This window comes from Bos javanicus, chromosome 13, assembly GCF_032452875.1.
Source record: "Bos javanicus breed banteng chromosome 13, ARS-OSU_banteng_1.0, whole genome shotgun sequence".
Taxonomy (NCBI): Eukaryota; Metazoa; Chordata; class Mammalia; order Artiodactyla; family Bovidae; genus Bos; species Bos javanicus.
In genome coordinates, this window is record NC_083880.1 from 18173620 (window position 1) to 18200779 (window position 27160).

At 45.3% G+C, this 27160-nt stretch overlaps 1 protein-coding gene across 17 annotated transcripts in view; it reads right to left on the reverse strand.

The window, feature by feature from the left end:
- Nucleotides 1-27160, reverse strand: part of CCNY (cyclin Y) — a 204536-nt gene that overhangs the window by 31594 nt on the left and 145782 nt on the right. For all 17 annotated transcript variants that reach the window (XM_061435818.1, XM_061435814.1, XM_061435816.1 and 14 more), the window contains 2 exons: nucleotides 6335-6409; nucleotides 2673-2707 (listed from right to left, as the gene is read on the reverse strand). In XM_061435818.1, the coding sequence (XP_061291802.1) occupies nucleotides 2673-2707; nucleotides 6335-6409 (110 nt within the window). The remainder of the gene's footprint in view (nucleotides 1-2672; nucleotides 2708-6334; nucleotides 6410-27160) is intronic.

The following is a 27160-nucleotide window of genomic DNA, read 5'->3' on the forward strand; positions in this document are numbered from 1 at the left end:
TGTTTATCTGATAATTACATCTAAAACATAGCGCTGATTAGAATATTAATCTTTATAATTTGCCCTGGTTTAACTTACTGTTAAAACTCCCCCAAAGGGTTTGTCCTCAAATAGCTTCAAGATTTAAAACCTATAATACTTCTTTTAGAAGAAGCTCCTTTTACTTTGTAAGTCTCTCTTGGCAGTTCTCAGCCAGTGAGCAGTGCCCTCTTTACCAGCCAGGGGTTCCTTCTTTTGGCCCCTTCCCTGGAGGCTGTATCCAAAGTCAGCTTCCATCACTTGCTAGACTGGGTTACTGTCCAGGAGCCAGAAAAGGCCTTGTTTCTCTCCACCTGGTGGAAGCTATTTCCCTGTTGTGACCATCACCCCTCACCTTTCCTCACACGGCTGACCTACGTCCACTGCTTTTTCTTAAATAGCAGCCTCTTTACTGTCTTAGCAGCATGTACTAATAAGCAGGTTCTTCAGAAACTTGAAGGGTAAATTAAGAAACAACATCCCTCACAATAAAGCAAATAAAAAACACAACGGATTTTATAAACAAGGGCAAAGAATAATGGTCATTCCAGAGTTCAACAACAAAAGAAACTACAAATGTTAGTTGGGGCCCCGATTCAGAAAACAGTGTTCTCTGTCTTCAGATGAAAAGCTAAACAACTTGTGTCCGGGTGGCGCTTGGTATGACCGTCTGAGGACTGAATGGCCCGGGCCAGCCCCCTGGGGCCCAGGCTGGTTCCACTGCTCGGATGGCTAACTCTTTGTGCCTCACTTTCCCCACATGGAAGGCTGGAGTGACACGCAGTTCCTCCTGGGCAGAGTTACCCAGCACATTAGACTACAGAACAGCGTCTGGCACAAACACGGTATAAAACGTGCACCAGACTGTACTGACGATTACTATTACCACGTCCCGTCTCCTTATTGCCCTAACTTATGACACTCGAGGGTCTCAAAACTTGAAAAGCACAGCTGGTTTATTAGCCTAATTGAATCTGCAGGTCCTTCCACTCCAATTCTACTTCAGTTGGTTGAAACAGCACATTCCAGTGGCTTCTCCCAGTGTGCGCAGAGCTGAGATGCCACTGTGCAATGTGGTCTGGAGGGCACGCTGTTAGCCGGGCATCTGTTACGTAGCTCAGAGATTTCTTCTATCGGCACGAGCACATCTGAGCACATTCTAACAACTGTGCTTCCGCTCTTGGTGTCGGGGGGCAAGAGGGCTGGCAGGGGTGAGAGGACACGCTGGGTCAGGGGCACAGCGCAGGGCAGGTGCCAGGATGGTGCGCCGCAGAGCGTGAGGCCGTGGGGCACAGGGGAGATGTGGGGCGTGCGGCTGGCACAAGGGCAGGCCTCCCCTCCAGCCACTTGAATGGGGCTGCAGTGACCAGCAGAGGTGGTCTACAGGCTCCTGGGCAGACGTGCTGACTGGGGGGCAGTGTTCCAGTGCCCCTGGCATGTGAAGAGGCGGGAGTGAGACTTACAGAATGGGGTCAAACCTCTCATCTCTCCAGGTCCAGGCAGACACAGCTTTCAAAAAAATCAAAAAGGGCATAGCAGTTTTCCACATATTTTCCTTAAGACACAGATCGTAATTTCACAGATGCTTCACACTGCTGTGGCAAAACTGGAGAGGGCCAGGAAAAGGCCGTGAATTGCTGTAAGAATCTGATAAAAACTACAGGGCGTCTCTCCAACCCTGAGACCACTGCCTACGAAGGACTCACCAACCTCCTATGGGCCGAGTGTGGAGCCCTTTGGGTGCAAGGGTCCGGCTATGAATTTCCTTTCAACTGCATTTTGCCCAGATTTTCAAAGAGCAGAAGAGGCAATACTATGGCTTTAAGTCTGTTTAGCACAAAGCTCCATCGCCTAGTACTTCAAGATCTACAAATACTTAAATGCAGACAGTTTAGAAATCCTGAGAAAAAACCCTGAGAAATCAAACACATCATTCTCGTTTTGGATATGAGAATTGATGGCATATACTTATTTGGTAACACACCTGCTTCATCAAGAGGCCTAAGTTTAGAGGATGAGGATGTGTGGCCATAGTTCTGGTGGCTGGGCACCACAGTCCTGGGGGGGGCAGCTTGAGATCACCCCCGGGCAGGGTGGAGGGAGGCTGGCTGCACCCACTGATTAAAGGAGAAAAGATCAAATATCTTTATGCCTGGCCAGCAGGGCAGGGAGATACTGCTCAGAATGGCTGAAAGACTACAGCTGGGTTTTTTTTTTAATTCATTTTAAAATTCAAGTGTTGTTAAGTTCATCCTTTCTTAGAGCATCGAAGGAAAATGCAGACTCTACTGCACCTATAAACAACAAGGGGGAAGAAAACATGTGTTTGCTTATTCAAACGGGACCGAGTTAGGAGACAGTCACTCGGGGGAAGGGAGGCAGGAAAGGACCTGTGGGATCTGCTGCCACCCTGTCCACGCACACCAATCCAGGAGCAGCAGCAGCCCAGGGCTTCAGGTCACACAATGGCCCTGGCGATAAATGCCAAGCCGTGCCCGTCCAGCCACAGGCCAAACAGAGACTGAGTGCCCTGCAGCCTTCTTCACACTCTTCCACGTGCAGACAAGACTCACAGGCCACTTCCCCACTGCACACACAGTGTGGTGGTCTCTGGACAGTTATTATGAAGAACACAGGGGAACAGCTCCACTTACATGGTTAATGAAGAGACTCTTGCGCTTTTCTCTCACTGTGAAAACAAAAGATGCAACAGAAATGTTACACGCCTGCGTGCGAACCCCTGGCAGGTTGCTGAGGATGGGCCTCTGTGTCAAGGTCCCGTCCTTCCACCCCAACATATCCAGCTGCTTGATTATGACTTAAGAAATGTGACCTGCTCACATGCAGATGTGACCTCTGCTAAGAGAGCAGAACATGAAACCACGTACATCACAGCACCCAACAAAACCACTGCACCATAGTTAACTGAGTGGTAACGGCTTCCCAACTAAAGAAACAGTAACTAGTAAAGCTCATAAAATTCTGCATGTGTCCACTAATTAAGATGGTCAACAAAAAGCAGGACTATTTATTTCTAACCAAAACAGACCCATAAAGGTCCATACTACTAGGGTGAAATAAGACACGACATAGTGACTAGACAACAAATGATAACAATACTATCCATAACTGGATTGAAATACAGAACACTGGACATCGGAAGCATCACTGGAAACCAGTTACTCTCCGCGCCGGTGCTGGGGGCCTCCCAGAGCATCCTGCCCCGCAGGGAGGCCGAGCAAACTCACAACAAAAGCACCCCTTTTCAGAGGCTGTTCTCACGCTGCTGGCTGTGTGGTAGGGTCAGCACCCCACCTTCGTTTCCCAGACCTCAGTGTTTCTCAAAATGGGGGCCTCTCAACCTCAAAGATGTAGAAGGGGGAGATAGGGAACCCAGAGGAGATTTTTAACAACCTAGTATCACTGAGTTTTGCATTTTCTTTCCTGAAAACTCCCTTTTGAGAGTATATAGAGTGAGAGTTCAGTCAGGATGATCCCCTGGAGAAGGGATAGGCTACCCACTCCAGTATCCTGGGGCTCCCCTGGTGGCTCAGACGGTAAAGAATCCGCCTGCAATGCATGAGACCCAGGTTCGATCCCTGGGTCAGGAAGATTCCCCGGAGAAGGGAATGGCAACCCACTCCAGTATTCTTGTCTGGGAAATCCCATGGACAGATGAGCCTGGTGGGCTACAGTCCATGGGGTCTCAAAGAGTCAGACACAACTGAATGACTGTGCACAGCACAGAGTAATAGTTGGACCATAAAGGAGGCTGAGTGCTAAAGAGGTGATACTTTCAAACTGTGGTGCTGGAGAAGACTTCTGAGAGTCGCTTGGACTGCAAGGAGATCAAACCAGTCCATCCTAGGGGAAATCAACTCTGAACATTCATTGGAAGGACTGATGCTGAAGCTGGAGTGCCAACACTTTGGCCACCTGATGTGAAGAGCTTACTCACTGGACAAGACCCTGATGCTGGTAAAGAGTGAAGGCAGGAGGAGGACGACAGAGGATGAGAAGGTTGGATGGCATCACTAACTCAATGGTCATGAGTTTGAGCAAACTTGGGGAGACAGTGAAGGACAGCAAAGCCTAGCACGCTGCAGTCCATGGGCGTTGCAGAGTCGGACGGGACTTAGTGACTGAACAACAACAACACAGTAATCAATCAACACAGTTAACAAGCAGGTCACTGGAGAGGACAGAGATATATTTAAACCAAAACGAACATCAGCTGAAAGGAAAAGGGCAGGCGAGGCTCTTTGACTGAGTGTGGATGTGAGGTCCTTGTCTGGGAGGTGCTGCGCCTGGCGTGGAGAAGAGACCCGCGGCTGCTCCAGAGGGCATGGAGATGCTACAGACCCCTTGTCCACTTTCTGCAGGCTCCTGAGTGTGTCAGGTCAGCCCGGGTGCCACCAAATGGCAAGAGCACTGGACACGAGTGACAGTCATTCACAGGCTTTAGGGTGTACTTTCCAGAAACTCCTTACTTTTAAGGAGCTCCCACAACCAGGCGAGAAACTCTTAGAATTAAGTGGATTCTAATTCCTTACTGTCAACAGAACTGAAGGAGAATAAGACTGAATTGCAGCGATGAGGAGGGATTCTGGATGATAAATCCCTTGGAGATTCTGACACATACACCAAGTAGCGTAGAACCTATGGATTCTTCAGTGTTTCACTGCAACACATCCCCTGAGTGGGGATGGTGGGAGGAAGAGCCTAGCGGGCAAGCGGAGGGAAAGAGGAGGAGGAGGAGGTACAGGAGTGTTCGCTCTGCAACCTGGGAGACAGGACACCGCACAGAGATGGGTGTCGGTTCCTCTTCCTTGTTTTTAACCTGTGAGACTCAGGTAGATCCTCTACACTCAAAGGGAAGACCCAGCATTTGAGGAATGAAGGAAAAACAGAAGGACGAGAGTTGCCAACACACCAGTGATCGGTGGAGGAGGGGAGGGTGAGAGGGAAGGGGTAGATGCGCGCCCCTGACTCACACCCGGGGATCCTGTGAGGTCGGAGGACCCTGCCATCCGTTTCCCCATGACAACCAAGCCACGTGTCATCCACTTAAGAGGCTCTAATGCCATTCCATGTGAATCTAGGTAAAAAGCTTCTGGCTGATGTTGGTCTGTGCCCTGAATTCACAGGAAGCGAGAACCGAATCTGAAAGTGTGCCAGATTCGTGTGACTTGTTTTCACAGTACTATATTAAGTGCAAAGACTTGCTTTTGACTTTCATTTTTCATTGTCCCAAACCTTCACCCCACCAGCACTTTCCTGCCTGGCAATAACCTCCCCTCTCCATGGGCTCCCACTTCACCAGGTGAAGAGAAAAATGTCCTGCTTAGCTTCCACCCAAAACATTCAAAACTTATCTCACAAGTATTTGATGCCTACAGTGGTTTCTTCTTATACACTTAAAAAAAAAATGCACCAAATTCTCTCAGATCTCATCACTGGCCTGCTTAAATCAAGATCACCAATATTATATCAGCATTATGCTACATCAAAGTTGTTACCTAGCCATAACTGAGGAGTTATCAGTTCTTAAAATGAACTGTCTTAAGTATGTTTGATTACTTTTCTAGTTAACTTAGGATCTTCTCAAAATGAGAGCTTAGCAATTTGACAAGAGTCACGGCTAGAACCCCCAGGACCTCAGCACTGTCAGTACAGCATCATATAACAGATTCCTCCACTGCTCTTTTCTGCAGGAACAGGCTGTGTCCACTGTATTGTGTCTTTTATCTCTCCTTTGTAGCCAAGAGCCAGGGAACAGTGACATAAGTCAAGGGCTGGAAAGAGGGGAAAATCCCCCAGAAGAAATTCCACGCCACAGAACAAGCAGCTGAACACAAGTGTGACAGAAGGAAAACATCTACCCCTAGTGTGCAGGTCAATCTGGCTCTCAAATGACACAACTGAGATAATGGTGTTTTTATTTAGAGTTGTATTATGATTTCTTTCTATATACTATCCAATACTTCTGATCTTTAGAGAATTTATGCAAATAATAAATTTTTAAAGGAAAGTCTCTGATTCTCAGGGTACAAACTGCCTTGAACTATCCCAACTGATTGGCAAAATGAGGACAGTTGCTTCAAATAGTAAATTCTAAAAATATGACTTAATATAGAGAAACCTCAAAGGGTAACCACCCAAACATCCTTCGTGGTCACTAAGGATGACCACTAGGATTCTATCTTTATCCTGAGAATCACAGTGACTGGAAAATCAAGACAGGCTAGTTACCAGCATAAGTCTTAAAAAAAAAAAAAAAAGAAAGAAAGAAAGAAAGAAAGAAGAAAGAACCTACCGTCTGTTTGAGATTTACTGAGGAATATCGTGCTGGCCCGAGGATGGTCTGAGGGATTGAATTCCATGTTCAAATCTTTAAAGAAAGAAAAAGAAGATATATTAAAACCCACCTGATAACTAAAGGGCATCAAGATTTTCAATTTTTTAAACCTTAGATTACTAAGACATTCAAGGATTCTGGAAGAAACCAACAGTTACTGTGTTAATAGATTCTTCTAGGTTCCACTTTGAACACTTGACTATTCAGAAACTTGAGAAAGTCATACATTAAAAATTAGACACCTGGCTGGAGATCTATTAGCCGAAAACTCCATTTTCTTTGTAAAAGTCTGTTCTGCACCAGTATAACTACAAAATAGCAGGACAACGTCCTAACACGTAACTAAGGAGAGGTACGTGCTAAAACTGACTCATCTAAATCCACAGTTAAGCGAGTGGTATTTCCTCGTTAAATGTGATTAAAATAGGATATATCTCAGCCAAATTGGTATCTACACACTCTGCTTAATTAAGACGGTTATTTTCTGAAAAGGCAAAATTAATTCTTTAGAGCAAAAGCTCACATTGCCCATCTGTGGGCATAATCGGGGCCACAGATGTGTTTTGTCTGATTCATTCATTTTCTTTCTTTTTTAATAAATTTGAACCCATGCATAATTTCTGTATTTCAAACACATATCACAAAGGGAAAAAAACTTATTTCCAGCTTCTCTCGAGAAATCAGATCATTTAGCAACACCAGGACCCACCCCAATGGTAGCAACTGGCAGGACCTAAGACCCCAGTGCCCAGTCCTCACCCTCTGCCCCACCACCCACTCCTTGGGGCCGTTCCTCAGTTCCTCCCGGCTACTGGCATATGCCTTTGTAATTCTGCCTTAGAACAGTCTCCAAGGGCTACAGGCTTGTCCAGTATAAACAATCAGAATCCCATCACAGGGGAGTTTTTTCAATTAAAAAAAAAAATTCCATACGGAAAGAATGGTTAAGCAAAACAAAAGAATAAAGATACAGAAAAGAAGAGAGAGGACCAAAATTAATGGAAACTCAGAATGGTCTTCAAATCAGCTTCTAACATCACAGTGAAAACTTCTGAGTTCCATCATTTCAATAAATTTGCAAAGAAATCTAATCAACACCAACAAAAAACAGAAGGTATCTTATCCTTAGCTTTAATAGCTAATCTAGTCAAAGATAAAAGCAAAGAAAAAACAAGGATGGTCACACGTTGTTGTTGTTCTTGTTGTTGGGGGCATCCAGGGCCCTTGCAAAGTAGCTCGCTGGGCTCAGGGCAGCCTCAGCTCTGGAGGGTGTTGGCGTGTCTGTGCTTGTGAGTTTTCTCTGGAGCCTGCCTTGAAGGAGAGAATGACTGTGTCTCAGCCTGAGGTGCCACCTGCATTAAGGTGTAGCAGCTCATGACCTGGTGAAAGGTGGGCATTTGTGACTTGCTGGTGGAAAGAAAGAGAATCAGATCAGGAGAGCCCTCATGGTGCCTGTGGCTCATGTTAGCTGGGGCCCTGACTCCTTGTTTGTTTTTGTGTTCTATCGCTTCATTTTAAAAATACATATTGTATTTATTATTTATTTATTGGGTTGCCTCAGATCTCAGCTGTGGCAGGTGGGATCAAGTTCCCTGACCAGTGATCCAACCTGGGCTCCCCTGCCTTGGGAGCACAGAGTCTTGGCCCCTGGACCACCAGGGAAGTTGCTCTTTGCTCATTTTAACTTGAGGATCATATCCCCTGAGGAGATAAGTATCTACCTGCCAATCAGGAGAGAACATAGGGGAAATGGCTTCAGAGTCCATTCAGAGTGGCAGGTTAAAGCCTAGGGCTTGCTCTAAGCCAGTGGTCCCCAACCTTTTTGGCACCAGGGACCAGCTTTGTGGAAGATAGTTTTTCTACAGATTTGGGTGGGGAGGATGGTTTTGGGGTGATTCAAGTGCATTACTTTTATTGTGCACTTTATTATTCTTTGTTGTTGTTCAGCCACTAAGTCATGTCTGACTCTTTGTGACCCCATGGACTACAGCATGCCAGGCTTCCCTGTCCTTCACCATCGCCCAAAGTGTGTCCAAATTCAAGTCCATTGCATCGGTGATGCCATCCAGCCTTCTCATCCTCTGACGCCCTCTCCTCCTCCTACCCTCAATCTTTCCCAGCATCAGTGATTTTTCCAATAAGTCGGCTGTTCACATTAGGTGACCAAAATACAAGAGCTTCAGCTACAGCATCAGTCCTTCCAATGAGTATTCAGGGTTGATTTCCCTTAAGATTGACTGGTTTGATCTCCTTGCTGTCCAAGGGACTCTCAGGAGTCTTCTCCAGCACCACAGTTGGAAGGCATCACTACTTTGGCTCTGTGCCTTGTACCCTGGAGGCAACACCTGATGGCTGTCACAGAGACCCCTTTGAGGTGAATGCCTCAGAGAGAAAAGGCAACTTTAGGAGATGTCGAGTCCCTGGAGTTGACTTCAACCCACTGCTTCTTTATGATGATGATACTTATTAAGCTTTCCAGGTGGCTCAGCAGTAAAGAATCCAATGAGGAGACGCAGATTCAATCCCTAGATTGGGAAGATCCCCTGGAGAAGGAAAGGGCTGCCCACTCCAGTATTCTTGCCTGGGAAATCCCAGGGACAGAGGAGCCTGGCAGGCTACAGTCCACAGGATCACAAAGAGTCAGACGTGACTGAGCACCTCACACTAATAGAACATTATAAGAGTCTACAGCCAGACTTTCAGGTGAAAACAGAAATACTCGGTCACAATGCTTTCAGTCCACGTTTCGGCCGAGTACAAGGCATGACAGGATCCCTTTATTCAGAACTGAAAAGAAACTGACAGAATTTAATACAGCAATGCTGTGAGCCTTCCATGTCTGTGGGAACTGCACCTGTGGGTTCAATCAACCTTTGGTCAAAAATAATGCATTTGCCACACATGGGCATCTATTTAAATAACATTCGTATTGCATATCTGCAACTCTGTATATAAAATTTACATAGCATTAGGTATTACAAGTAACCTAGAGATGACTTAAGGTGTACAGGGAGATGTGGTAGGTTATATGCAAATCCATGCCATTTTATATGAGGGACTTGGGCATCCATGGATTTTGGAACCAATCCCTGGTGGTTACTGAGGAATGACTATATTCTCCCATGCCACGTAGCCTAGTTTTTTTCTGTCCTTTCCACAGATGTCATAGCCTTGTTCATCTCAGCTTTTAAACTAGCACCAATGCTATAAGGATCCCTGTGATGGTGCCTAAGAGAAGTGGGAGTCATAATCCATGACTGATGGTCTGGAAAACCAGAAAAAGAAAAACACGACGGTGCAGCAAGGCCTAAACAGTGCTGGGTCTAATTAGGATAGATGAGGAGACATAAAAGACGAGCTGCAAAAACCAGAAACTTTCACCTCCCACCCACTTTCTCCACACTGCCTGGCCTCAGGTTGGTGGTGTTCCAGTGACTCATCCAAGAGATGAGCTTGACAGCATCAGTGAGTAGAGGCCGAAGGACTCAAGGACCCTCTGAGCACTTGGTAGTGTTTTAAGAACAACTGTGGTCAGCTAACCACCCCAACCCAACCTCAGATGACTCCATCAGGTCTGTTTCCTATCTTTAGACAAATGTATTTGACATGATCATAATCTTAAACTTCTAATTTCAATTTTAGGTTGTCACATTGCTAACTGTGACTAGGATCTGCAAAGCAATGATGGAAAATCAACAAATAAAGCCTGTTAATTTTAAATCAGTTTGGTTTACTTTTATTTTAGTCACTACTGACCCACTGCCTGAAGATCAGCAACTCTCTCCATTCATTAGTGCTCCATTCATCAGAACCTGACCCCAATGGTTTGCTCCATTGGTTGCCACCGGGCCAGCCCCAATCCCTGCATCCCGCATTAGCACCCCTATTTATAAACCCTGCTGCTGTTGCTGTGGCAGCAAACTGCTGCTACCACAATTCCGACTGATTCCAAAGCCATCTTTTGTACCCCCGCTGACTTCATGGTTTTTTTTCACAATTATTCTAATGCGCTCACATTTGGTCATTTTCTATTCTCACTCTCCTGGGGGCACACCTATGCATGGTGGGCCTCCAGCCTAGGTCTGTGCACACATCTGACTCACACTCATGTGCTCTGTCTCTCCATCCACCTCCTTCCAAACTGCCTATCTCTCAGTCTCCTACTCACTCTTGTTCTCTTCCTGTATCTGTCTCCTCTTTCCCTCCCGCACCCTCTCTCCAGTTTCACCACTGCCCCTTTCAAATATTTTTTGTTAAGATGAATCAAAGGAGAGAAAAGATCCTAATGTTTAAGGCTAAACAGAGACTGTTCTGCCAATACAGCAACTAGATAACCTAATAAGCTCTCACACTACAAGCACTAAGAAATCTGAGATAAAATACAAGACCTGCATTTAAAAGCCTAGACAGTGAGGCAAGGGAAATGGCTTGAGCCTCTAACCGAAGAGTGGAGTGGAGTCTTCTGGCAGAGCAAAGGCTGTCTGGCTATGTGCCCTGGGTCTCGGGTTTCAACCAAGGTGACCACATGTCTTGGTTCACACCGATTATTCTGGCACAACAGCCAATTCTATCCTCTTTACTTATAATGTCCTGATTAGGAAGTTAGCTTACTTTAGAAAGAAAAACACCAATACAGTATACTAACGCATATATATGGAATTTAGAAAGATGGTAACAATAACCCTGTGTATGAGACAGCAAAAGAGACACTGATGTATAGATCAGTCTTATGGACTCTGTGGGAGAGGGAGAGGGTGGGGAGATTTGGGAGAATGGCATTGAAACATGTATAATATCATGTATGAAACAAGTCGCCAGTCCAGGTTCGATGCACAATACTGGATGCTTGGGGCTGGTGCACTGGGACGACCCAGAAGGAGGGTATGGGGAGGGAGGAGGGAGGAGGGTTCAGGATGGGGAACACAGGTATACCTGTGGCGGATTCATTTCGATATTTGGCAAAACGAATACAATGTTGTAAAGTTTAAGAGTAAAATAAAATTAAAAAAAAAAAAGGAAGTTAGCTTATTTTAATGTCCTGCAGGATAGGATATAAGCCAGTATAGGGGATACAAGTTAGAACAGATGCTTGTATATGTGTCTGAAACCCTCAAAGAGATACAACTGCAACAAAAACTGAATTAGAAAACAAAGTTATCTATAAACCCAAATGAAAAAGGAGCTGGGCCTCAGAAGGGGAAACATCTCCCAAGGCCCCCTCCCCTGCCCACACTGACTGGTACCCACTGGTCTGTCCGAATCTTCAGCATGGTTCTGGAGTTCCACTCTACTCTGCACATATAGTCCAGGGAACCCTGTGACAAGACTTTTACACCAAATTGGTCACATGCCAGTGAGACCCCTGTGTGCCTGGCAGAAGTAACTGCAAACCACTGCCTCTCTGAGCCCCTCCAAAGACAGGCTCCCCATCCCAAATGACATGACTCAGAGGAAATGATCCACTAGAAGTGAGAATCAAGAGACACAACAAATGATGTGACTAGAACCTGGATAACAGAGCTGGTGAGAGACGGCAAAAAAAGCACGGGCTGAGGTACTTAAAGTCCGGGAGAGAAAAAGATTAAAATGTACAACTGAAAATGACAAGACTGAATTCTGGCTTCTCCTCTGCCACGTGAGCAAATCACTTAAAGATGATGGTGACACTCTGACAGGCCACCAGACCCTGTGATGATCAGAGACACTTAAAGCTTAAAGCTAGTGGGATTCGGGGGCCCCGTGGAAAAGCTGAGTGGGGCCCTCAGCCCCACAGATCAGCACTGAGGACAGAGACCACATGTACAAAGTCCAAATGCTCAACAATAATCAACAAACAAGCTGAATAATGGAAATACATAAGAGAATGATCAAGTGAAGCAGCTCTTCTCAGCTTTTCTTTTTTTTTTCTTTAAAGAAAAACTGGCAAGAACCAACCATTAACTCACATGTAGATTAATTCAAAGAGAAAGAATCTCCTAGCAACCAGCCTCTCCTGAGGCCTGAATCAATGCTATTACCAAACAGGAAAACCACCACTTGGAACATTGATATTTTAATATCAGGCAAATAACTAGGTCTAGTATGGGCAATATTGGTAAAATTGGCCATTGCAGACAACTAAAAAGTGTCTGAAGTGACACACTGAAAGTCAGCAGAGACACTTGAGTCCCAATTATTACTTTATTCAACGGTCAATAAATATTTACTCAGAATCAACTTGATGCAGGCATTGCATGCAAGAAATACAAAGTGAAAATCCCGTAGCCCCAGGAATGCTGAGGCCTGGGGGCAGGGAAGCAGTCAGGGCGGGGCGGTGCCACAGAACCCAGGAGAGAGCTGAGGCTGCTGTGAATTGAGTCACACTGCATGCTGAGTGAGGGGAGAGGGATGTGGGGGTGCTGGGGATAAAAACAAACGCACCAAGAACACTCAGTCCACAAAAAGATTCACCTCTGATTTTAGAGGCAGGTGGGACTGAGTAACATCTGGGACAAATGAAGTCAGTGATACTGAGATTTCCCAATAACAGATCCGACAGTATTTCCACTTTCAAACACAAAACCACCAAAAGGCACAGGTGCCGTAAGGAACACAGAGCACAAGCAAGAGGTGGCAAGAGACTCTCTGATTAATTGTCAGCGAGCGATCCGAAGCATTCGCCAGGCACCCCACACATGCAAATGAGGGCCACATCTACAGCAGCAGCAGAAAGCGCTAGAAACAGAGACTATGGTTATATAAATCAGGAATTATCTGAAAGCACTTTAAAGAGAGGAAATAAACCAAAGAAAAAATGAAAATAAGATTACAAAAGGATATCTCGTGAAAGACAGGAAAACAGAAGATATAACTCGGGGCAAGTGCAGTGTAACCTATGTGTGAGGAGAGCTGTTGGGTGAGAGACACCAGAATGTGGGCACCGAGGTGCAACGCCCCAGAACCGTCTGAGGGGAAGAAAGACCTGGCTCCTACTCAACGCCAACAACACGGGAATAAATGACAGGAAAGGAACCAGTCTGCCTCTCTTACAGCAATTCTATTCCACAGACTCTGAAGACTGTTCTGTCAGTTCCAATATGTCAGCCGAGAGCACGTCTACAATTCCAAGAGGTCAAACTCACTCTGCAAATGAGATCACCCTTCAGTATAGACCTGATCTATATCTTATATTCTAAGAAGAAAGTTAAATTCAGAATTCACCTCCTACTTCAGTCTATAACTTCAACCTGCCAATTCTGGAGAAATACATAGAAGGGAATACTGTGGCCCTCTGAGAGTCCTACTTGACTCAGACACAAGGAAATGGGATGCATAACTAATAATAAAACCTGAGAGGCAACTGCCAGGGCCTAGCCGTTCTGTATTTAATGGGGTCTGTCGAGCTTCAGAGGGAAAGAAAACAGGCAGCCAGCCAGACAAGACGTGCATTCAGAGGAGCCACACCGGAAGATCAAAGTAAATAAATGTGCCTCCGAACCTGCCATCACAGACCTGCTGCTCGGTTCACCAGCACCGAACTGAAACAATCACATTTCGTTTTTGAAGCTGAGTCAGCACCAAGTCCAGCAGGAGAGAAGCGCGCTGCGGGCTCTGCTGTCCCATCTGAGGGCTCAGCACTGGGCGCGCCAGGCTCCAGTCCCAGCGGCATCGAGGCGCCGCCAGGTTTGGTGAAAATGCATTTTTTTGTCCTCCCTGCACAACCATCTGGCCAACGGTGGATGCAACTGAACAACTCTCAGCACACATGAGTGCAAGCACACACGCCAGCACACGTGACACCCCTCAGTCCTCTGCAAAACCCGAGACACTGAGACAGGGAGGACAGGCAGCCGAGTGCCCAGCCAGCTACTAAAACAGTCATTGCGACGGCAGAAGAAAACAAAGGCACATTTGACTGGGGCAGGTCACTTAGGGTCCCTGGTTTGTTAGCCTAGTAAACAGTGTTCGACCAGTACGCCAGAACCAGGGGCTCAGCACCCGTCCTGTTCCTCTCCTGTCTAGATCTGGTGAGAGATCAGGCACCAAGCCTGCTCGTGTCCCCAGGCCCGAGCGGGACAGCCAGGGTGTCGGGCATCTTCTCTGTGCTGGCAGCATGGTGGCGACCTCAGGGGGAGCAGAATAGGAGCAGGCCCTCTGGTAGGTTTCTTGTGACGGAGAAGAGGAGGGGAGAAGGCCACATTTATTACATTTTTCCTACCACAATCTTCCAGGTTTGGTGAAAATGGATTTTTAAGGCAAAATTTTTCTCAGCATTCCAAGAAATCCATGATCAACCACATACCCTGGTGACTATGTTCAAAATAGGAAATGTCACTTGTTTGCATGATACAATGAACTGCCCTTTGAGAAGAGGAAAACACTAGCAGGGATTAGCTTTGATTTTCTTCCATAATTAGAATGTCCTAGAGCATTCACTGAAAGGTCATCCTGCCATGGTTACCGCGCCCAATGGAAGGGGACAGTTCCAGCGACATCAGGCCCTCGGAAACCCTCGGGTACTATGGTCACTGCATCATGCTTCTTCGGAGTCGGACTGGTGAGAGGTTCTGAGTCACTGACAGCCTCCTCCTCAAAGCACCCAGCGGCCACCTCTGATCCAAGCAGGGATCATACTGCTTCATGGGAGTTTGTGAACAGAAAACACAGATTTGGACAGGTCACAATCGAAAAATTGATAAGGGCCACAAGTACATCAGTAAAACGCCAATATTATTATTACTAGAGAGCATGCACAACTGCAAAAAGCCTTAAATATACCAGATCTTCTTTTACCTGATTAAACTCTTTTAAAAAGTCTAGTCACTGGAGAGAGAAAAAGTAATTAAAAAGAATTAAAATAAGCTACGCCTGCTCAATTTAGACATCCAACGAGTAGCTTTTGCTAGTTACATTAAATATTAGTATTACGTACTTTCTCACATTGTAATTTCAGACTGCAATCTGAAACTATGAGTCATTCATTTAGTTTTGGGACTCTATCCTAGTGATATGATCTCACATGCAGACAAGGCTTTAATAAGCCCAAAGATGTTCATTACTGCATTATTTATAATAGGAAAAACAAAATTATAAATAATCTAAATGTTCACTAATAAGAGACTGAATAAAGCAGGTGGCAAATTTACAACATTTAAATTTGTAGCTATTACAAATAATAAGTGTTTATAAAATGCATAATGCGTTTATAATTGGGGAAATGCTTCTATATATCATGCTAAATGAAAATGAAAATAAAAAATTTGTACACAGTGTCACCACAATTATATGTCACCCAGGTTTGGATTTTATTGCTTTGGTGGTAGTGGTTTTAAGTAAATCTAGCTTTTAAAAGTACTAAAAGAAACTACACAAAAAAATGTTCACAGTACTTCTTTTGTATAAGGCAAGCATAGGAACTTTTTCTCTTTTCATTTTCTTTCTACTTTATTTTTTTAATTGAAAGATAACTGTTTTACAGAATTATGCTATTTGCTGTCAAACATCAACGAGAATCAGCCCAAGGTACACCCATATCCCCTCCCTCCCAAACCCCTCTCCCATCTCCCTCCCCATCCCACCCCTCTAGGTTGATACAGAGCCCCTGTTTGAATTCCCTGAGTCATACAGCAAATTCCCATTGGCTATCTATTTTACATAGGGTAAAGTAAGTTTCCATGTTACTCTCTCCAGACATCCCACTCTCTCCTCACCTCTCCCCGCGTCCCTAAGTCTGTTCTCTATGTCTGTATCTCCACTGCTGCCCTGCAAATAAATTCATCAGTACCATCTTTGTAGATTCCATATATATGCGTTAGTATACGATATTTATATTTCTCTTTCTGACTCACTTTGCTCTGTAAATAGGCTCTAGGTTTGTCCACCTCATTAAAAGGGTGTGGAAAAAAGGGAACCTTCTTGCATTGCTGGTGGGAAAGTAAACTGATACAGCCACTATGGAAGACGGTATGGAGATTCCATTAAAAACTAGGAATAAAACCACCGTACGACCCAGCAACCCCACTCCTAGGCATATACCCTGAGGAAGCCAAAATTGAAAAAGACACATGTATCCCATTGTTCATTGCAGGACTATTTACAATAGCTAGAACATGGAAGCAACCTAGATGTCCATCGACAGATGAATGGATAAAGAAACTGTGGTACATATACACAATGGAATATTAGTCATAAAAAAGAACACATTTGAGTCTTTTTTAAAAAAAAAAAAGCTTTTCTATATGTTCCAGTTTTTCTCTGTGGACATATTTTGCACATTCAAAATGAAGAGAAAGTTAGAGCTGCCCTTTATATCATGCTACAGAGCGTTAAATCTTACCATTAAATTTTCAGCATCAACAAAGACAAAAAAATTTACTCTAAAATGGTGGAAACTTCCATAGTCACTTAGATGAAAAACAAAGAGTTGGTAGTAATTTCATATATTAGATGGGAAGTTAAACATTACAAATTAAACAAGGTTAAATTTATTTACTGCTGAACAGGAATATTGTTTCATTCCAGATAAGCAAGGTTATGATTGGTTTAAAGAAGACCAATACCACTGTTGAGCTGATATAAACTAAAAGGCTATTTTGATATCTGAATAGGAGGTGTGCATGAAAAGTGTGCATGTCATTTCTTATTTCAGCAGCATTTAACCTAAAGGTATATGCAGAGATGGGGCTTCTCCTGTCGCTCAGCTGGTAGCTCAGCTGGTAAAGAATCCACCTACAAGGCAGGGGACCCTGGTTCGATTCCTGGGTTGGGAAGATCCTCTGGAGGAAGGCTAGGCTACCCACTCCAGTATTCTTGCTTGGAGAATCCCCCAGGAGCCTGGTGGGCTACAGTCCATGGGTTTGCAAAGAGTCAGACATGACTGAGCGACTAAGCACATATGCAGAGACAAAGTCTCACAGAAGAGTAGGAAGCCAAGCAGAGCACCCAGGGGCACCCTGAGTAGCTCAGTGCCCCAAAGAAATCCCAGGATAGACCTACACATTTGGGCTAAAAGCCTATTAATTGTTTCCTGCCTGTTACTTCCTTATCCAATTATCTGTGGTCCCAAATCACAGACACAGCACAAATAGCCAACTTTGGCTAAAAAGACTGAGCAAAACCAGTGAACAGAAATCACATGAAGCCTGCAAACGCCCCAGCGTCAGACACACTATTTCTGGCATTTCATGGTAGACACACTACATTTGGATTATTATTTATAAAGCTTTTAAGCTACTGAAACAACACTGCTACTAAATAGCAGTGTTAGATATCTTAGAAATTAAAATTTTATATTACTTCCAGTCTTGCCATATTTTTTCTTTTTTTAGGATTCAGAGTTAATTTTGGGGGGGCCACACCATGCAGCTCCCACCAGGGATCGAACCTGGGCCATGGCAATGAAAGTGCCGAGTCCAAACCACTAGACCACCAGGGAACACCCTTGTCATATTTCTTAAGAAACATGAATGTACAGTGTTAGAAATAACTGAGATGTAGACAACGATGATGATGGTGATCAATCATCGTCACCACCATCTTCGTTATCATCATCACCATCTCAGGCCCAGAGTGCTGGCTTTTATCCTCTGCTTTTAAATATAAATGAAAACCAACCTGCTTCTTCCCCTCTAACCAGCAGAGCAGGGAATCATAAACAGCCCTGGGGAAACATCGTGGGCAGGGGGGTGGGGGTGGGTGGTCATCAGCTTCACAGATCCCACAGGGGGCAGAGCAAGGACAGAAGGCTGTCTCTCCTCACCACCAAACAAAGATCCTGGCAAAGAGGGGAAGCTGCTCGAGAAAGACGATCTGACACAATTTTATGATAATTCCTGTTTCTGAGTTTTGTGTTCCAAATATATACTATCTGTGGCAAATATACACCACCCATTTTCACTCAAAGCAGGGAAGGAAAGGGAATGACTTCCTGCACACAAACATGGTCCAGAGGGCAGCAGATTTAGGACAGGTAAGTACTATTTAAACGAACTAAAATATTCTGTATTTGGAGGGGATGGAACAAACTCACATTTTCCACTGGGCGTATATATTTGTCCAATGTTGAAGGGGACAATGCTTTAGAGATTGATTTGACACGTAAGTATTTTGAAGGGAAGACTTTTGAACCTCACTAATTTATCTCATGCCAAAGAATGCTCAAACTACCGCACAATTGCACTCATCTCACATGCTAGTAAAGTCATGCTCAAAATTCTCCAAGCCAGGCTTCAGCAATACGTGAACCGTGAACTTCCAGATGTTCAAGCTGGTTTTCGAAAAGGCAGAGGAACCAGAGATCAAATTGCCAACATCCACTGGATCACGGAAAAAGCAAGAGAGTTCCAGAAAAACATCTATTTCTGCTTTACTGACTATGCCAAAGCCTTTGACTGTGTGGATCACGCTAAACTGGGGAACATTCTGAAAGAGATGGGAATACCAGACCACCTGACCTGCCTCTTGAGAAACCTATACGCAGGTCGGGAAGCAACAGTCAGGACTGGACATGGAACAACAGACTGCTTCCAAATGGGAAAAGGAGTACGTCAAGGCTGTATATTGTCACCCTGCTTATTTAACTTCTATGCAGAGTACATCATGAGAAACGCTGGGCTGGAAGAAGCACAAGCTGGAATCAAGATTGCCTGGAGAAATATCAATAACCTCAGATAGGCAGATGACACCACCCTTATGGCAGAAAGTGAAGAGGAACTAAAAAGCCGCTTGATGAAAGTGAAAATGGAGAGTGAAAAAGTTGGCTTAAAGCTCAACATTCAGAAAACGAAGATCATGGCATCCGGTCTCATCAATTCATAGGAGATAGATGGGGACAGTGGAAACAGTGTCAGACTTTATTTTGGGGGGCTCCAAAATCACTGCAGATGGTGACTTCAGCCATGAAATTAAAAGATGCTTACTCCTTGGAAGGAAAGTTATGACCAACCTAGATAGCATATTCAAAAGCAGAGACTTTACTTTGCCAACAAAGGTCCATCTAGTCAAGGCTATGGTTTTTCCTGTGGTCATGTATGGATATGAGAGTTGGACTGTGAAGAAGGCTGAGCACTGAAGAATTGATGCTTTTGAACTGTGATGTTAGGGAAGACTCTTGAGAGTCCCTTGGACTGCAAGGAGATCCAACCAGTCCATTCTGAAGATCAGCCCTGGGATTTCTTTGGAAGGAATGATGCTAAAGCTGAAACTCCAGTACTTTGGCCACCTCATGCGAAGAGTTGACTCATTGGAAAAGACTCTGATGCTGGGAGGGATTGGGGGCAGGAGGAGAAGGGGATGACAGAGGATGAGATGGCTGGATGGCATCACCGACTCGATGGACGTGAGTCTGAGTGAACTCCGGGAGTTGGTGATGGACAGGGAGGCCTGGCGTGCTGCGATTCACGGGGTCACAAAGAGTCGGACACGACTGAGTGACTGAACTGAACTGAATCTATCTCACTTCTCAATTAATAAAATTAATAAATAACACAGTGTTACACTGTGGAATCAAACATTTACTATTTTTTGAAAAAGGTCCAAATAGCCATCATGTTCCTCTACCTTTTCTGCTGATTGGTTACCAGTCAAGAAAAATCAATATCTAAAAGAATATTTTTTATTTCAGAACTTTATAATATAGTCCAAGTCCCACACTTTGGAGGAGTGGCTTAAGCCTCCCATCAGACAAATAACCATAAAATATTTTAGGAGATGGTAGGGTGTCCTAATTATTTTCCAACAGAGTGTCTCAAAAGCCTTTTCTTATGAGAGTAAAGGGTATTAAACAGATTATATAACAAATGTGAGAGTTCTTAAAACATGAACTATTTAGAAGTAAAAGTACCTAATGTCTGCAACTTATTTTCATATGGTTCAGGAAAAAAAAAGTATGTAAGAAAGAAAAAATAATAAAGCGATTGTGGCAAAATGTTAACTACATTTTGTGGTAACGTTAGTACTATTCCAACTTTTCTGTAAGTCTGAAACTGTTTACAAATAAAACATGAAGGAACATGTATCAGCAGGTTTAGTACACAAAAGAAGAGTTATTTAGGTTATGAACTCTTTCCTACAGACTCTCTACCTTTCCTCATTTCTGGTTCTCATCCAACCCTCCCTAGTCAGACTTGTAGGAAGGCAGGCTCTCTCGCCCCACTCCCGGCTCCAAGCCAACTCCAAACACGGCTTCTGTTTCTTCTCACCTGAATCCTTTCTCACCAAAGTCATCAATGACTCTCATTCCCGACACACTAGCTCTAAGCAGACTCCAGCTTTTCTGGTAGAGATGTGACTCCAACTACTGCTCTGCTGTTGTCTCTCCATGAAATTTTCTTCCTCTGACTCTTAATTAAGACTTCCCTTAGACTTCAAATACGATGCACTTTTTGCCCAACTCCTGTCAATTCCCAGTGCTGTGCCCTGGGAAGGATCCTGAGGCTCCACTGTAAACCCACGCAGGGCAACGGGCCCTGAATTCACGGTTTGCCAAAGTCCAACCTCAGCACGTGACCTTACACAACAGGGGCGACACCGATGCGCTCTGCTGGGCACGTAACTGGTCATTTAGTGCTGGTCATGGAGACAAGCTGACCTTTCCAGCCCTTGGGTTATGCCCAGGGACACTTTTCATATTGCTTTACTCAGACTTTTAAACTGTTGTTTAAAACCTTTCTCTATAACTGTTTCACTGTTTAAATTTTTTTCTATCTAAAACTATAAATGCAAACTTTCCCTTTCATAGATTTTCTTATAAGGTTGGGTATTCTCAGTATCTTCAACTCTGAAGCCAAGTTTATTTCCTGAGAAACACATTTTCTTTCTCTTCTAATTTTACAGTGAGTCATTAACCGAAATTAACTTTATATAAAAGGCATCTCCACTGTCAAATGAGACACAACAGATAAACTCTTACCAAATGTATAAGAATAACCTCCTGCTTTTTCCATTTAATAGCCTAATTTCTGGGTACAGTCTATTTATAGACCACGAAGATAAAGAAAACAAGCAGCGCACATACGGCTGATGCGCAGAAGAGGCACTCTATGTAACCACCCAAGGCCACACACACACAACATCTGGGAAAGCTCTGGCTCTTCCTGTCACCGTCCCTTCCACAGTGAAAGTCATTTCAAACAAGACTGTTGCTGCTTCTACGCTGACAATAGTCTAAAAGCCAACTTGTTCCACACTCACAATGGCGCCTTTCTGTGAGACGGTAGAACAGGCTGTGTTCTGAAGGAGGGGGCCCGACACCTGTCGGAGCTGAAGAACCCGCAGCCCAGCCCAGCCCAGCCCATGACGCGCTCCACAGGACTGCCGGGAGCACAGAGGCATCTTTCAAAGCATGGAACGTTACACAACAGTGCTCTTCTCAGATTGTTGTATAATTGCAGCACTTGGGACTCAGAATTAAGTTCCTATATTATATTTCTCTTGCTACATTTTATGTCCCTTTAGTATGAGGAGAACTTTTATGAAGTTGACATTTTGGGAAACTTTACACTTCAAGCAATTTCAGCCTGATCTGTAAAACATGACTTTCCTTAATAAAAAAAAAAAGGCGGGGGGGGGGGGGAGAGGGGGATTTCCCTTCTTGTCATGAACATTTATCATCTTTTTTCTACTACAGGCCTTGTTGTTATTGAGCTGCTAAGTCGTGTCCAACTCTTTGGGACCCCATGGACTGCAGTTCACCAGGCTCCTCTGTCCATGGGATTCTTCAGGCAAGAATACTGGAGTGGGTTGCCACCCTCTTCTCCAAGGAATCCTCCTGACCCAGGGATTGAACCTGAGTCTTCCCCTTGGCAGGTGGATTCTTTACCACTGGGTCACCAGGAAAGCCCATATTATAGGCCTAATCTCAAGTAAATAATCTAATGCATGTTATTCATTTTAGTCTGGCTTCTTAACAGACTCTGCCTTTAAATTTCCAGCAAACGGGGTCTTGTCAGGGAGGTGCTAATAATATAGCATGAACTCTGGATTAGCAACCACAATACTCTAAGTGGAGAAATAGCACAGCTTTCTGCAGTGTCTCAGGCCACAGCTATACAACAGAAATAAGAGCACCCATCCTTAAAAAACATCATAGAAGCACAAGCCAAAATGATGTGTAAAAAGAGATGTTTTGACTCAGCGACACTACGAGCAAATGCAGACATGGTTCAGCTGAGTTGGATGACTTCTGTGGGTAGCATCACTAAACACGCTGTGAACAAGCAAACAAGTGTTGTGTCATGTCTACCGCAAGTGCAGCTCACTAGAGACTGGTCCCAGTGTGCTTGAGTGTGTGTCAAAAGCCCCCAGTCAGACACCCCAAAGAAGCTTCTGGGAGTGTTGGAGAAACAGCCGTAGGAGGCATGGGAAACAAGAAGGGTCTGCAGCAGGGGGACCTGCTCATGTGCAGCTTGTCTGCGGCTGTTTCTGCAGCTCTTTGGCGGAGCTGAGTAGGTGAGACGCAGACCATGTGGCCTTTTCAGAAACGTCAGCTGACCTCTGGTCTAAAGCTAAGGAAAAAGACCAAGGCTGGAAATACATGTGAGGGAATCTCTGGATAGGGGCATAGAGGTGTCACTCCCCAGGAGAACAAGAATGTCTAAGTCAACTGACGGTTAAGTAGTGGGTAGGACAAGGAAGCTTCTAGACCAGTCCCACCTGGTCCTTACTCTTGATCCCCCGACAGCATACACTCTGCTAAGTAAAAAGTACATGTGCAAAAGTACATGTGTTAGTTCTCGTAAACAAGTGACAAGACACACCACAAAAAATGGTGGTTTCTTTTTATCCATGTAAGGAATACAGGGACGTACCATTTATTCAAGTCTCTTACCCTTCAATGTTAATTATCAGTATCTCAAAAAAAAGTCAAACACTCTTAAGTGTTTGAAAGGCATTTATATAACCCAAATTATGCTTCAAAAGATGCATGCACTCTGCTGACACGAGAACCTGCTCTGCCCCACCAACCTGCCTTCCTCTGCCCACTGTTGCACCACCACAGACACAGAGTGGGTTGAGCAGGTTATGCACGGTACAAGTTAACAGTCTTAATGTAGTTAGTTAAAGCAACCCTATAAACATGGTCTTTTAATTCCTATCTTACAAATGAAAACTGAGGCTGGTGCGTGCGTGCCAAGTCGTTTCAGTCATGTCTGACTCTTTGCGACCCTATGGACCGTGGCCCGCCAGGCTCCTCTGGTCCATGGGATTCTCCAGGCAAGAATACTGGAGTGGGCTGCGATATCCTCCTCTAGGGGATCTTCCCAATCCAGACATCTAACCTGCGCCACTTACATCTCCAGCACTGGCAGGCAGGTTCTTTATCATGAGCATAACCTGGGAAGCCCAAACTGAGGCTGAGAGAGAACTAAATAACTGCCCTAGTGTCTCAAAGCTATGAACTGGCAGACCCGATACCCAAACCTAGCTCACCTGACCCCACAGTCTATAAAGCATTTTCATCTCCTGCAGATGTAAATCGTATGTGAACTCAGCACACCAGGGAAGCATAAAGCTACTTCCCTGTAGAGCTGCCCCTAGGGAGCAGTGGATAAGGACAGCTGCCCCAGATTCTTTCTCTCCATAGCCTAAGACAATCCAGGGAAATGCAATCGTAGTCAGGAGCGGAGCTGGCAGTTTCCTCAGTCCACGTTGCCAATCCCTAAATCTGCCTCTGCAAAGGCCAGGTGAATGCTGCTTCATTGAGGCTCTGGCTACCCGCTACCCTATGGCAGATTCCATTCCCCTCCAGGAGACACTCGTGTTCATTTCAACAGTCAACTGTCCTTATTTGGATTGAAGAAAAGGACAGAAGGTCCAGATGCATTCAAAACGCTCTCCTCCAGGGTTCCCTGAGTTTGCGGAAGCACCGCGCAGTGGCTCAAACCAGTGGTTCCCTCCCCTCATGCATCCAGCACGTGCTGCCAATGTCAACACCTTAACCTTATCTCCATGACCTCTCTCTCACCTGCACAACTCCCCACTACATCGCCTCTCTAGGTTGTTCTTGTCTATTCTCCAACCCTGACAAGTGTTCCACCCGCCCTCCCTCTCTTCTCACACCCCATCACTGGCTTCTCACTGCTCAATGTAAACACAGAGAGGATTGCCACAGCCTGCTTGCTGTGTTTCACGCTTCCGGGCCCACCCTCCACCACCCCCCTCCCTCTCATGCTCCTGTTCTGGCCACGTGGGTTTCCTGCAGCTGCTGTGGCGGGCAGCGGTCCACACGCTTACCTCTCCACTCAAAAGTCCTCGCATCACCACTGGTCCCTGCCGAGCCCTCGGGTCTCAGACGCGCCCCGGCCCCGTGGTGCAGCTTCTCCCTGCAGGCTCTCCTGAACGCCCCCGGCATCCATCGTAGAGCGCCACCTCTCCCTCCTGACTGTCAACCACTGGCAGCAGTGGCGACATCTGCTTTGCTCACCATTTTAACCCAAAGCTCGGCATAGATTAAGAACATAATAGACAGCTGTCAGATAAATAAAAGCCAACATATAATCAGAACGTGCTGATACACGCCCAGAAAGAACGAGCCGATTTACACTCTCACAGGGTGTGAAAGTGACTTTCCCCACCTTCGTCACCAGGTACTAGGGAAGTTTCCATGTCCTGGCTAAGTGGTAGCTGCCAGGCCTAGGAGGGGCAGTGGTGAAGGACACAGCAGCGTGCGGCGCCCTCACAGCTGGCATCCGTCAGCGCTTGGCTGGTTGCTGCTTCTTAAATCTCAATGAAGGATGTAATTTGAGACTGGGTTTCAGCCTCTTTTACGAAGACCTCTGACAGACTCCCGCTGACACTACACATATTTGCTCCTGGCAAATCCAAGACACTGATCTCTACTCCCTTGCAATCTATGTTCTTTATTTACACATATGCTTCCATGGGTTCTAACAAATTTATCTCATATATATACATGGAGAATGTATGTACCAGTAAGTATTAAAATATTCACACAGATACACATATTCATTAACATTTATGGAACACTTATTATGTGCCAGGCACAATAACAAAGGTTTTAGATGCATTATTTCAGTTACTTACTAGAAGGCTTTCAAGAACATTCTATGATCATATCCATTTTAAAATGAGGAAACTGAAGGTTAGAAGGCTGTATAGCTGGCCCAAGGCTACATAAAGAAGGATGAGCCCCGAAGAACTGGTGTTTTTGAACTGTGGTGCTGGAGGAGACTCTTGAGAGTTCCCTGGACAGCAAGGAGATCACACCAGTCAATGCTAAAGGAAATCAACCCTTAATACTGGAAGAACTGATGCTGAAGCTGAAGCTCCAATACTTTGGGCATCTGATGTGAAGAGCCGACTTATGGGAAAAGATCCTGAAGCTGGGAAAGACTGAAGGCCGGAGGAGAAGGGGGCGACAGAGGAAGAGACAGTTGGATGGCATCACTGATTCAATGGACATGAGTTTGAGCAAACTCTGGGAGATAGTGAAGGACAGGGAAGCCAGATGTGCTGCAGTCCATGGGGTCGCAGAGAGTCGGACACGACTGAGTGACTGAACAACCACAGGGGAGAGGCAGAGCAGGCGTCTGTCTGCTCCAGACCCGCCATCCCTTCCCCCAAGCTCCCTAGGCTTCTGCCAAACTACAGCTAACCAGCAGGAGCTTGGAAAGGAAAACGTTTTGGCTTTTTTAAGAGAAGAAAATACCATCCTTAGCTTAATGAGTCTTTCCATGCCACGGCAGGCCCTGACCACACACGGAGCTACAACAGTGGGTTCATTCGGAGATCCATCTCCCCCACAGAATGAATTCTCAGGCCAGATGGAAGCACATACAATCACACGCATCAGAGAAAGGCGGGGAAACTACCAAGGGTAATACCACTTACTTAGTACATTTCTTAAAACTGGCTCTTTTGATTCCGCCCTTGCTGGCCTGGATGGAAAACTACAACATGCCCTTAGGAAGCATATATTTTAACTACAGAGAAAATGACCACGTCCCTCCCTGGAAGAACACCCATGACGTACAAACCCTGAAAACGGCAATGCCAGGGCCCTCCGCTCACACTGCTGCTCCTCACCCACCTTTTTTCTTGTCCACTTTTTAAAAATAAACTTTATGGAGGTGATCTACAGGGAATTAAACATACACCCATTTTGAATGTACATCTCAGGGCGTTTTGACAAATTTATACACTGTATGACCACCATCACAGTCAAGACACAGAGTATTTTTGTAACTTCAGATCTGCTCCTGTGCCCCTTCCCAGACCACACCCTACCCACAGCAGGCCCTGATCCCCGGTCACTCACAGTGACCTGGAGGCGTCTTCTCTAGACTTGCACACAAACAGATGCACGGAGTATGACCCTTGCCCACCCCTGACTTAAATCTTCTCCACAGTGCACTGTTTCATACATCCTGGTATTTACTGAATTCCAGCTGTGCTGTCTGATGCTCTGTTCAATGAGACACAGTGTGGAGAGGCAAGTTCATGCCACACTGACGCACCCAGAAGTGTGCATGCAAGCAGCCGAGCCCTGGCACAGTGCCCTACCTCCCAGCACCCCAGGCAGGCTCAAGGCATGGAGCCTGGGAAGCCCTGGTTTCCTGTGAACCCCAGGAAGAGTCCCCTGTGACTCTGGCTGCTGCAAAATGAGCCCCTGGCTCACAGCAGGTCCTCAGGCTCTCTGGAATTGTGTTCAGCATCACTTCTGTTTCATCTTATGCTTCCATCACAGTTTTCCTTTTTCTTTCCTTCCCTTTTAAACTTATAGTATTTTCCTGCGTGTGTAGGTGTCACAGACAAGGTGGAGCTGGTTCCCTGACTGGACGTGAGGGC